General features: G+C 37.5%; 1 protein-coding gene across 7 annotated transcripts in view; it reads left to right on the plus strand.

Annotated features, from left to right (window-relative positions):
• The window catches only part of RAP1GDS1 (Rap1 GTPase-GDP dissociation stimulator 1), a 173,757-nt gene that overhangs the window by 149,558 nt on the left and 11,133 nt on the right, over window positions 1-13,066 (plus strand). For 6 of the 7 annotated variants that reach the window (XM_026455034.1, XM_026455037.1, XM_026455039.1 and 3 more), the window contains 2 exons: window positions 740-865; window positions 1,959-2,098. In XM_026455034.1, coding sequence (XP_026310819.1) covers window positions 740-865; window positions 1,959-2,098 — 266 coding nt within the window. The remainder of the gene's footprint in view (window positions 1-739; window positions 866-1,958; window positions 2,099-13,066) is intronic. The other variant, XM_026455035.2, reaches the window with a different exon arrangement.

Raw genomic sequence — 13,066 nt, forward strand, 5'->3', positions numbered from 1 at the left:
ATGTTGCTTAGGCTGGTCTTGAACTCCTGGGCTCAAGGAGTCCACCCACCTTGGCCTCCCAAAGTGCTGGGATTACAGGTGAGAGCTACCGCACCAGGCCTTAAGTATCTTTAGTTGAGGTAGAATAATGACATCAATTAACAGAGTCCCCTCAAGAATGACTTTCAGTTGTTGGTGGTGTTTTCCCATAAGCAGACATACAATATTTTAAAATAGCCTTAATGTGCCTTTGGAAGTCATGAAATCACATTATTATGGAAAATACAACAAAAGATAGTTAAAACTATTATTCTACTTTCTAAAAATAAATTTCTGGTTAGATGAAATAGTACAATTACATGATGATCCAATCCATTTGAATTCATTTAGTTTATATAGGATAGTAACATTTATTAATGTCTATAACATTTATATTAACACAGTTGGACCAAAAACAGAATTGTGCTTTATTGTTGTAAGAGGGTAATTGTATAAGTAAATGTTTCGGATTGCATTTAAAAAGTCATGATACTGTCATAAAAATTATGATATTGTCTGTTATCTGCTTAAACACAAATAGGATACGGACACACACATAAACAACTGAATTCCATTCTTAAAACTGACAAAAAAGTGACAGGTTTCTAAATGGAAAAATATAACATGGATCTTAAAGACACTCAATAAACCTGTATTGAATTGAATGTTTATCAACAGGAATGCTAATACCATTTTAACCGTAGTCTCTCTTTTTCTCCAGTTATAAATAAAGCAAAGATGTTATCAGCTGGGGTCACAGAGGCTGTTTTGAAATTTCTTAAATCTGAAATGCCCCCTGTTCAGTTTAAACTTCTGGGAACATTAAGAATGTTAATAGATGCACAAGGTAAAAGAAATGTTTTCACCAGCTTGCATTTTTGGTGTGATAGTCTTAATGTGCTTCTAGTTGAAAAAGGACTTGTTTCTCGCTTTCAGGATTATGTAATCATAAAAAATAGCAAATAAAGGATTAAAAAATTAGTTTTGGAACTCCATTTGTTAATTTTTGTGCTTGTTATAATTGACTCCATTTGTTTATTTATAACTATTATTTATTTATTTTTGAGACAGAGTCTTGTTCTGTCATCCAGGCTGGAGTGCAGTGGTGTGACCTCAGCTCACTGCAACTTCCACCTCCTGGGTTCAAGCAATTTTCCTGCCTCAGCCTCCTGAGTGGCTAGGATTACAGGCGTGCTCCACAACTCCTGGCTTATTGTTTTTGGAATTTCACTAGAGATGGGGCTTGTTGCCCAGGCTGCTCTTGAACTCCTGGCCTCAAGCGATCCACGCACTTCAGCCTCCCAAAGTGCTGGGATTACAGGTGTGAGCCACCACACCCAGCCTATTACTGACTTTAAGTAGAAATTATACCATATCTCTCCTTATTAGTTCTTATAATCCTGGTTTTAGTTTGCTTTATTATCAGTTTCAGGGAAGGGCGTTGTGTTTTGGCATTCTATACCTATTTTCACCTTGGCTTTGAAATCAAATTTCATTATTGTGACAGTCAAAAATCTTAAAAATTTGTCTTCTGGCAGGGAGAGCATTTTTCGATTTGCAGAAACAGCAGTCAGAACCACTCCTAGGAATGAATTATGTTTATTTACTTATTTCTAAATTCTAAACCCTTTTCTATATTGATTGCATAGAGTCCTTCTAAGAACCCTGCATTATCGTCTGCCAGAGCACTAACAGACTAGCAGGCTTAACCAAAAGAGTATGAAATCATTTGTTTTTATATTTTCTATAAAATTTCACAATGTTATAGAAAAAGGCAAATAGCCCATCACATAAGGAATATTTGCAGTTCTAGCTTTAATGAAATTGTTGTGCTGTGTTTTTTTAGATGTATTTCTCCTTCACACTCTTAAATCTTTACGAATTACTTCAGCTGATTGTCTGTTAGTGATTCATTCCTTGGTTTGCCTTCTTTCCTATAGCAGAAGCTGCTGAACAACTGGGAAAGAATGTTAAGTTAGTGGAGCGTTTGGTGGAATGGTGTGAAGCCAAAGATCATGCTGGTGTGATGGGGGAGTCAAACAGACTGCTGTCTGCCCTTATACGACACAGTAAATCAAAAGTAAGTTCCAGAGGAAACTGTTCACTAGAAAACTTCAGAGCGTCTTTTTCAGAAACCCAGCATTGTAGGTCCTAACAACTGGGATAATATTTACCTGAAAGTATTGTGAAGATTCAGTGAGATCATGTATATAATATGCTTAGCTGGTACATGGGATATAGGAAACACTCAGTAAATGGGGGTTGCTGTTGCTGCTGCTATTGTTATTATTACTTTTACCACCACCATTACCAGCATTAGTGTCAAACATTTCTTTGTGCCAGGCATTGACCATGCAGGCTACTGATATTTAGAATTTAGAAATTAAATGATATCTAGATAGTATATGAGGTCCAGAGCTCACAGAGTTAGAAAAAAATCCATTCTTGTGACTGTGCAACTTTCTGGCACATGGTAGATAACCAATAAATTAACAGATGAGCTGTTTCAAAGATCACAATAGTGAGTACCCAGGCCAGCAGTTCAGCAGCTGATTTAGTATCTAGATTATATGATTTTTAAATTTTTTAAATACTGTTTTTTTCTTTCCTTGTTTTTTTTTTTTTTTTTGAGATTGAGTCTTGCTCTGTTGCCCAGGCTAAGTGCAGTGGTGCAACCTCGGCTCACTGCAACCTCTACCTCCCAGGTTCAAGCAGTTCTCCTGCCTCAGCTTCCAGAGTAGCAGGGATTACAGGCAGGCACCACCACGCTCGGCTAATTTTTGTATTTTTAGTAGAGATGGGGTTTTACCATGTTGGCCAGGCTGGCCTCGAACTCCTGACCTCATGATCCGCCTGCCTCGGCTTCCCAAAGTGCTGGGATTACAGGCATGAGCCACCATGCCCAGCCTTTAATACTGTTTTCTAAGGTGACCCTTTCAGTCATTTCTCTTGTACAACTTCAGTAGTGATTATATATGAGGAGAAAGTTTAGAACTCAAACCCACCAGCTGTTTTCATTTATTTTTAGAACAGATAAGAAGATGCCAAGAGAAAAAGCGTAAAACTAAAACTGTTCTTGACTTGTATAAATCTCTTTCATATAAATAATTCACTTCACCATAATAGCCATCCCAGCTGGTTAGCCTCAGGAGTGTTTTTCTCCATCAGATGCTAAATCTTGAGAACTTTCCCTGGGGAAAAGCAGCTGTTAACAGGGACCTTCCTATTACCTGTCTCACCCAGACCACCCTAAAAGCTTATACATTTTCCCTGACACAGGACCAAGTAGTATGTTGGCAAGGTGGAAGTTATCAAGAGAGAATAGCAAAGTGGCTTCCTTGGTACCCCTTTCATCCCTTCTCCATCATAACTGCTCTCTCATGCCCATTTGTTCATTTAACAGTTAATATTTGAGTTCTTGCAGTGTAAATACTACAAAATAGTGTTTCTATAAAGGAATTAACTATCTATTGAGGGGACAGACATAAAAATAGCTAGCTTAAGTACAGCATTAAAGCTACATGTGCTATTCGGATGTAACAGAGGAAAGAAAGACTAACACACTGTCTGAGTGGTCTGGGATGGTGTCATAGAAGGAGTGCTATTTTAGGGGCTAACTAGGAATCTCTCAGGAGGAAAGGGAAAGAGAATGAAGGAAAGGGCCTTTTCAGGCAAAGACAACAGGATGTACAAAAAGTACAGAGATGTAAAACAGCATAACTTTAGAAGGAAACTGCAAATAAAGCAGTATTGCTAGAACATAGAGTGTGGAGAGAGACATCACCAGAGAGGTTGAAAACTGGGAATTAAGTGAATTATATGCCAAGTTAAGGTGTATGGACTTGATTCTGTAGAGAACTCGGGAGCACTTAAAGAGTTTTAAGCAGTAAGTTGCCATTATTTGGGTTTTTGTTTTTTCGGGGTTTTTTTGAGACGGAGTTTCACTCTTGTTGCTCAGGCTGGAGTGCAGTGGCCCAATCTCCACTCACTGCAACCTCCGCCTCCCGGATTCAAGCAGTTCTCCTGCCTTAGCCTCTTGAGTAGCTGAGATCACAGGCATACACCACCGTGCTCGGCTAATTTTGTATTTTTAGTAGAGACAGGGTTTCTCCATTTTGGTCAGACTGGTCTCGAACTCCCGACCTGAGGTGATCCGCCCACCTCAGCCTTCCAAAGTGCTGGGATTACAGGTGTGAGCCACCACACCCAGCCATTTAGTTTTCTTTAGAAAGATGTCTCTAGGGTTTAAAGGGGGTAGAAAGAACAGTTACTGCAAAAATATATATGAGAGTTGATAAAGGACTGAATTAAGGTTTTAAGTTAAGCAACTTGAAATTGCTGATACTCAGCCATTTTTGAAACAAATTTCATATGGGTTATTCAACTAGAAGCAGTGAGGATGGAAAAGAAGAGACAGAATTGAGAAAGATATGGGTGGTAGAATTGACAGATTCAAAGTACAATTAAAGGAGGAGGTAGGCTTAGAGCTAATTCCAAGTATGGGGTTAACGACCAGATTGGGTTATGCCATTCAACAAAATAAAACACGATAGGAAGAGGTGCAGCTAACACTCCCTAAACTTGCCCACTCACCCATGCTCTTTGGAGTCATTACCCTTAATCTTTTTGCTCTACTCCAAGAAAATCTCCACCATTGGTTTGCAGGGGTGTATAATCATTTGGATTTCCCTAGGCCATATTGGAAAAAGAATTGTCTTGGGCCACACATAAAATGCATTAACACTAACAATAGCTGATGAGCTTAAACACACACACACACACACACACAATGCAAAAAAAAATATCTCAAACACCTTTGGCATTTGAAGAAGAAGAGAAATCTAAAAGTTTAGAAAACAGGCTGGGTGCATTGGCTCACGCCTGTAATCCCAGCACTTTGGGAGGCCAAGGTAGGTGGATCATTGTGGTCAGGAGTTCCAGACCAGCCTGGCCAACATGGTGAAACCCCATCTCTACTAAAAATACAAAAATTAGCCAGTCATGGTGGCACGCACCTGTAATCCCAGCTACTAGGGAGGCTGAAGCAGGAGAATTGGTTGAACCCAGGAAGTGGAGGTGCGGTGAGCCAAAATCACACCACTGCACTCCAGCCTGGGTGACAGAGCAAGACTCCCAAGACTCTGTCTCAAAAAAAAAAAAAAAACTTGGAAAATATATTTGGGGGAATAATCAAGGAAAACTTCCCTGGTCTTGCTAGAGACCTAGACATCCAGGTACAAGAAGCTCAAAGAACACCTGGGAAATTCGTTGCAAAAAGATCATTGCCTAGACATATTGTCATCAGGTTATCTCAAGTTAAGACAAAGGAAAGAATCCTCAGAGCTGTGAGGCAAAAGCACAAGTTAACCTATAAAGGAAAACCTATCAACAGCAGATTGCTCAGCAGAACCCCTACATGCTAGAAATTATTGGGTTCCTATCTTCAGTCTCCTTAAATAAAACAATTATCAGCCAAGAATTTTGTATCCAGTGAAACTAAGCTTCATAAATGAAGGAAAGATACAGTGTTTTTCAGACAAACAAATGCTGAGAGAATTCACCACTACCAAGCCAGCACGACAAGAACTGCTAAAAGGAGCCCTAAATCTTAAATCATGGAAACACATCAAAACAGAACCTTGTTAAAGCATAAATCTCACAGGACCTACAAAACAAAAATACAATTTAAAAAAGTGGGGCGGTATACAGGCAACAGATAGCATGATGAATGGAATAGTACCTCACATCTCAATACTAACATTGAATGTAAATGGCCTAAATGCTCCACTAAAAGATACAGAATTGCAGAATAGTTAAGAATTCACTAACCAACTATCTGCTGCCTTTAAGAGACTTACCCAACACATAAGGACTCACTTAAGGTAGAGCTGTGGAAAAAGAGATTCCATGTAAATGGACACCAAAAGTAAACAGGAATAGCTATTCATATATCAGGCAAAACAAACTTTAAAGCAACAGCAGTTCAAAAAGACGAGGGACATTATATAATGATAAAAAGCCATGTCCAGCAGGAAAATACCACAATCCTAAATATACATGCACCAAACACTGGAGCTCCCAAATTTATCAAACAATTGCCAATAGACCTAAGAAATGAGATAGACAGCAACACAATAGTGGGGGACTTCAATATTCCACTGACAGCATTAAACAGGTTATCAAGAGAGAAAGTCAACAAAGAAACAATGAATTTAAACTATACCCTAGAACAAATGGACTTAACAGATATTTACAGAACATTCTACCCAAAACTGCAAAATACACATTCTGTACATTAGCAAATGGAACTTTTCTCCAAGATAGACCATATAATATGTCACAAAACAAGCCTCAATAAATTTAAGAAAACTGAAATTATGGCAAGTACTCTCTCAAACCACAGTGGAATAAAACTGGAAATCAACTCCAAAACCATGCAAATACATGGAAATTAAATAACCTGCTCCTGAATGATCATGGGGTCAACAATGTAATCAAGATGGGAATTTAAAAATTATTCGAACTGAACAACAATAAATGATACAACCTATCAATACCTCGGGAATACAGCAAAGGTGTTGCTAACAGGAAAGTTTATAGCCTGAAATGCCTACATCAAGAAGTCTGAAAGATCACTAAGATACAATCTAATGTCACACCTCAAGAAACTAGAGAAACAAGAACAAACCAAACCCAAACCCAGCAAAAGAAAGGAAATAACCAAGATCAGAGCAGAACTAAATGAAATTGAAACAAAAAAAGACAATACAAAAGATACATGAAGCAAAAATCTGATTCTTTGAGAAGATAAATAAGATTGATAGACCATAACCAAGAAAAGAAAGAAAATTCAAATAACCTCAATTAGAAAAGAAATGGGAGATATTACAACTGACACCACAGAAATACAAAAGGTCATTCACAGCTACTATGAACACCTTTACACGCAAAAACGAGAAAACCCAGAGGAGATGGATAAATGCCTGGAGAAATACAACCTTGCTAGCTTAAATCAAGAAGAATTAGATACCCTGAACAGACCAATAACAAGCAACAAGATTGAAATGGTAGTTTTAAAATTACCAACAAAAATGTCCAGGACCAGACAGATTCACAGCTGAATTCTACCAGACATTCAAAGAATAATTGGTACCAATCCTATTGACACTGTTCCAAAACAAGAAGAGGGAATCCTCCTCAAATCATTCTGTGATTAGTATCACCCTAATACCAAAACCAGGAAAGGACATAACAAAAAAAGAAAACTACAGACCAATATCCCTGCTGAACATAGATACAAAAATCCTTAACAAAATACTAGCTAACCAAATCCAACTACATATAAAAAAGATTAACTCACCATGATCAAGTGGGTTTCATACCAGGGATGCCAGGATAGTTGAACATACCCAAGTCAATAAATGTGATATACCACATAAACAGAATTAAAAACAAAAATCACACAATCATCTCAATAGACGCAGAAAAAGCATTCCACTAAGTCCAGCATCTCTTTATAATTAAAACTCTTAGCAAAATTAGCATACCAGGGACATGCCTCAATATAATAAAAGCCATCTATGACAAACTCACAGCCAACATAATACTGAATGGGAAAAAGTTGAAAGCATTCCCTCTGAGAACAAGATAAGGATGCCCACTCTCACCACTTCTATTCAACAGTACTGGAAGTCCTAGCCAGAGCAACCAGACAAGAGAAAGAAATAAAGGTCATTCAAATCGGTAAAGAAGAAGTTAAACTGTTGCTATTTGCTAATGATATGATTGTATACCTAGAAAACCCTAAAGAGTCCTCCAAAAAGCTCCTAGAACTGATAAAAGAATTCAGCAAAGTTTCCAGATACAAAACTAATATACACAAATTAGCTCTCCTATATACCAAGAGCAACTAAGCTGAGAACCAAATCAAGAGCTCAACTCTTTTACAGTAGCTGCAAAAAATAAAATAAAATAAAATAAAAATACTTAGGAATATTCCTAACCATGGAGATGTAGTTTTACAAGGAAAACTACAAAACACTGCTGAAGAAAATCATAGATGACACCAACTAACGAAAACACATCCAGTGCTCACTGATGGGTAGAGTCAATATTGCAAAAATGACCATACAGCCAAAAGCAATCTACAGATTCAGTTCCCGTTAAAATACCACCATCATTCTTCACAGAACTAGAAAAAACAATTCTAAAATTTATATGGAACCAAAAAAGAGCCTGCAAAGCAAAGGCAAGACTAAACAAAAAGAACATATCTGGAGGCATCACATTACCTGATTTCAAACTATACTATAAGGCCACAGTCACCAAAACAGCATGGTAGTGGTATAAAAATAGGCACATAGGCCAGTCGAACAGAATAGAGGACCAATAAATCCAAATACTTACAGCCAACTGATCTTTGACAAAGCAAACAAAAACAAAGTGGGGAAAGGACACCATATGCAACAAATAGTACTGCGATTATTGGCATAGAAGAATAAAACTGTTGCCTCATTTCTCACTTACACAAAAAAAATCAACTCAAGATGGATCAAGGACTTAAATCTAAGACCTGAAACTAAAAATTGTAGAAGATAATAACGGAAAAAAAACCCTTCTAGACATTTGCTTAGGCAAGGATTTCATGACCAAGAACCCAAAGCAGATGCAATAAAAACAAAGGTAAATAGCTGGGACTTAAGCTAAAGAGCTTTTGCATGGCAAAAGGAACCGTCAGCAGAGTAAACAGACAACCCACAGAGTAGAAGAAAATCTTCACAATCTATACATCTGACAAAAGACTAATATCCAGAAGCTACAGTAAACTCAAACAAATTAGCAAGAAAAAAACTAACAATCCCATCAGAAAGTAGGCTAAGCACATGAATAGACAGTTCTCAAATGAAGATATACAAATGGCCAACGTATGAAAAAATGCTCAGTATCACTAATGATCAGGGAAATGCAAATCAAAACCACAATGCCATACCACCTTACCCCTGCAAGAATGTCCATAATCAAATGAAAAAATAATAAGATGTTGGCGGGGATGCAGTGAATAGGGAACACTTCTACACCGCTGGTGGGAATGTAAACTAATACAACCACTATGGAAAACAGTGTGGAGATTACTTGAAGAACTAAAAGTAGATTTACCATTTAATCCAGCAATCCCACTACTGGGTATCTACCCAGTGGAAAAGAAGTCTTTATACGAAAAAGATACTTGCACACATGTTTATAGCAGCACAGTTCACAATTGCAAAAATGTGGGACCAACCCAATGCCCATCAATCAACGAGTGGATAAAGAAACTATGGGGCCCGGTATGGTGGCTCACGCCTGTAATCCCAACACTTTGGGAGGCCGAGGCAGGTGGATCACGAAGTCAGGAGATCAAGACTATCCTGGCTAACATGGTGAAACCTCATCTCTACTAAAAATACAAAAAATTAGCCAGGCGTGGTGGCAGGCACCTGTAGTCCCAGCTACTCGGGAGGCTGAGGCAGGAGAATGGCATGAACCCGAGAGGCAGAGCTTGCAGTAAGCTGAGACCGCTCCACTGCACTCCAGCCTGGGTGACAGTGCGAGACTCCGTCTCAAACAAAAGAAAAAAGAAAAAAAAGAAACTATGGTATGTGTGTATATATATATATGATGGAATGCTACTCAGCCATAAAAAGGAATGAGTTAATGGCATTCACAGCAACCTGGATGAGACTGGAGACAATTATTCTAACTCAGGAGTAGAAAACCAAACATTGTATGTTCTCACTTATAAGTGGGAGCTAAGCTATGAGGATACAAAGACATAAGAATGATACAATGGACTTTGGGGACTCAGGGGAAAGGATGAGAAGGGGGTGAGGGATAAAAGACTACAAATATGGTGCAGTGTATACTGCTCAGGTGATGGGTCCACCAAAATCTCACAAATCACCACTAAAGAACTTACTTATGTAACCAAACACCACCTGTTCCCCAATAGCCTGTGGAAATGAATTTTTTTTAAAAAATCACAGAAAAATTTCATAATGTTTTAAGAAAACTACGAATTTGTATTGGGCTACATTCAAAACCATCCTGGGCCACAGGTAAGACACGCTTGGTTTAGAGTTTTGGCAAACCATAATTGTATTAACTGATTTACAGACATGATCCTGGCACCTGAATTTGGAACTCTCAGATAAATTCCTATTATAGTAGTAAGGCTAGTGGAAACCTTGATTCATCTAGTATCTTCAGTATCAACTAACAGAATTATGTAACCATTCATGGACACAAAAATATGTCCAGAGGAAGATACATCCCAGCTTCTTACAAACATCTGAATTTAGGAGCCAGAACTATTTAAATGCTATAATATTTAATAAATTTGAAGATTTTGAGGCTTTTCTGTGAATTTTATCATAGATCCCCTTTCCCTTATCTAACCTCCTACTTCTCGCCCATCCCCCAAAAGCAGAGTTCAAATGCCCATCACCACGCAGGTTCTTTGAATGATGAGAACTATGGCATGGTACCCTTTTAGGAAAAGGTGGGTAGGGGTGTGTGTAGCAGAAAACAACTTGAAATTATATAGGATTGTAACTTTATAGTTACATATTACAACTTTAGGATTACAATTCAATACCTTTACATATCTTTCCTACAATTGAGAGTATACTGCTGCTAAGCAGCAGAGGAGCCTTGATTCTCACACTTTAATGATCAGAACTATAAAGTATGTTAATTGCGTGAGTTCCAGGTCAGAGCTGTTATTTTCAAACTTAACCAACATTAAAGTACACATGACTACTTTTGAGCAGCAGTTCAAGTTTGTTTCATCAAATTATAATCCCTAGAAATCTTCCACAAAGAAAGAGTTGCATAGGTAGATTAATTATGGAAATAGTAAATTATTTTTTCTTTGCCTTTGAGATTCACAGCACACATTAATACTAAAGAAACCTTTTTAATTTTATTTGAATCCACTGATTCCCAAACTGTTTGACCATGGATCCTTTTTACAGGTGGCATCTATTATTACACTGGACATACTTTGGAAAATGCTGTTCTGGAATAAGTTTTTAAAATAATTAAACACCAGGTTCAAATGTATTACATTCCTATAGATCCTTAGCCAGCTGTGTGAATCACAGCTCTCTCCTTGTGTTGTTCTTAAACTTTGAAGATCATGCCCCACCCTGAATTCCGTCTTAGAGTTCAACCCTTCAAAAGTTTGCACTGACTCACAAGGTTTCATGCTGCTTAGTCATCTCAGCCCTTTGCAGTGTATTCCTGTGCTGATGCTCTTAAAGTCACACCTTTCTTTGAAAGAATGCCCTAGTCTAGGACTGCTGACCAACGACCTGACTCTTCCAGTTATAGACATCAAACATGTAAAGAGGAATATAGGTTGCCTTTATACCAGGAATATAAAAACTCCCTGCTATCAAAGTCAGCACTTTTCTTTACCCTTTAAGAGTAGAGAATTCTTTACCAGTTACCAGGCTAAAAACTTGTTTAAACCAGTGTATTTAGTCATTTGCTCATTCATCCAACAAACATTTATTTAAATCCCATATTGAAAAGGCTTTGATGATACAATCTTGAAAAAGAAAATTTTTGTTAAGTGGCTCACCAACTCAGTGGCTATGCCAACCTGCAATCTTATAAATTACCTCAAATCAAAGCCTATCTGAAAATATTCCGTTGTGATCAATATGACACAGTTTTCAACAGTCTTAAACTGGGTTGATTTCACTAATCAATGGCAAATTGACTAAATGCTAAATAGATGAAACTGTTAGCATGAATAATTTGCCTTAGTTTTGTATTATACTAAAATTTAGCTTTCTATAAGGATAGAACTGTGAAATAAAATATTGTTTCAAACTGCACAAAGCATCTCCAGAATTTTTAAGAACAAAGACCCAGTAATCAGCCAGACTGCCTGGACTTGAGCCTTGGCTTTACCACTTATGGTCTGAACTTGGGCAGATGACTTAATCTGAGCTTCAGTTCCTTCATCTATATGAACAGGAGATGATATCTAGCTAATGGGATTTTCTGCAGGATTAAAATGTGCTAATATCTGTAAGCTACTCAGTACAGTGTCCAGTTTGAAGTTGTTGCTCCATAAAGGGTTGCCATCAATATTATTCTCTGTCACATATGACAAATACAATGTTTTATCTGTTTTTTATCCCATATTCTATAAGGCAAAATGATTCCATAGAGTAGCTATTCAATAAACATTTGTTGAAGTAGTTGATGAGAGGGCAGGAATTTTTTTTTTTTTAAGTTCTAGGGTACATGTGTACAACATGCAGGTTTGTTACATATGTATACATGTGCCATGTTGGTGTGCTGCACCCATTAACTCGTCATTTACATTAGGTATTTCTCCTAATGTTATTCCTCCCCCCTCCCCCCACCCCATGACAGGCCCCAGTATGTGATGTTCTCCGGAGGGCAGGAATTTTAAAAAGGAGATACTCAGGTATCTGTTCTGGAAAAGTGAGATGAAAAGAAGCTATGCCTGGCCAAAGAGAGGGCACTGTTCATTTCTGATGCACACATTTCCTTAGTTCATTCCCTGCTCTTCCTTCTGCTACACTGGTGTTTTAAGTGTGATTAGAAATGTAGAGGACAAAATGACAGTTCAAGCATCTTCCCTAAATGATTGCATATGTATCTGTTCATCTCTTGTGGTATTCTTTTCTCAAGCTCTGTTGTGATTTTTATAAAATTTTTTACTAAGAATTCTATATCTGTTTCACATAAACTGTTGCTGAGTAAACAGTAAATTGGGGAGGTTAGAAAAAGCTTTCTAAAACAGATTGATGGGAAAAAATGTATTAGATGCCAGAACACAGCTACCATAAAAACCTAGTTCTTGGACTCTATTGATTCAGCATGTTTGATCACTAAACAAGTTTGGGCTCAAAGCAAAGATACTGTCTAAAAATAGTTTCCTCAAAAAATGTTTATGAAATGGAAACATAAAGGAAACCCTTTAAAAATATTTTAGCAAATTTGAAAAATATTTGCTAAAAATATTTTA

This window comes from Piliocolobus tephrosceles, chromosome 3, assembly GCF_002776525.5.
Source record: "Piliocolobus tephrosceles isolate RC106 chromosome 3, ASM277652v3, whole genome shotgun sequence".
In the NCBI taxonomy this organism is placed as follows: Eukaryota; Metazoa; Chordata; class Mammalia; order Primates; family Cercopithecidae; genus Piliocolobus; species Piliocolobus tephrosceles.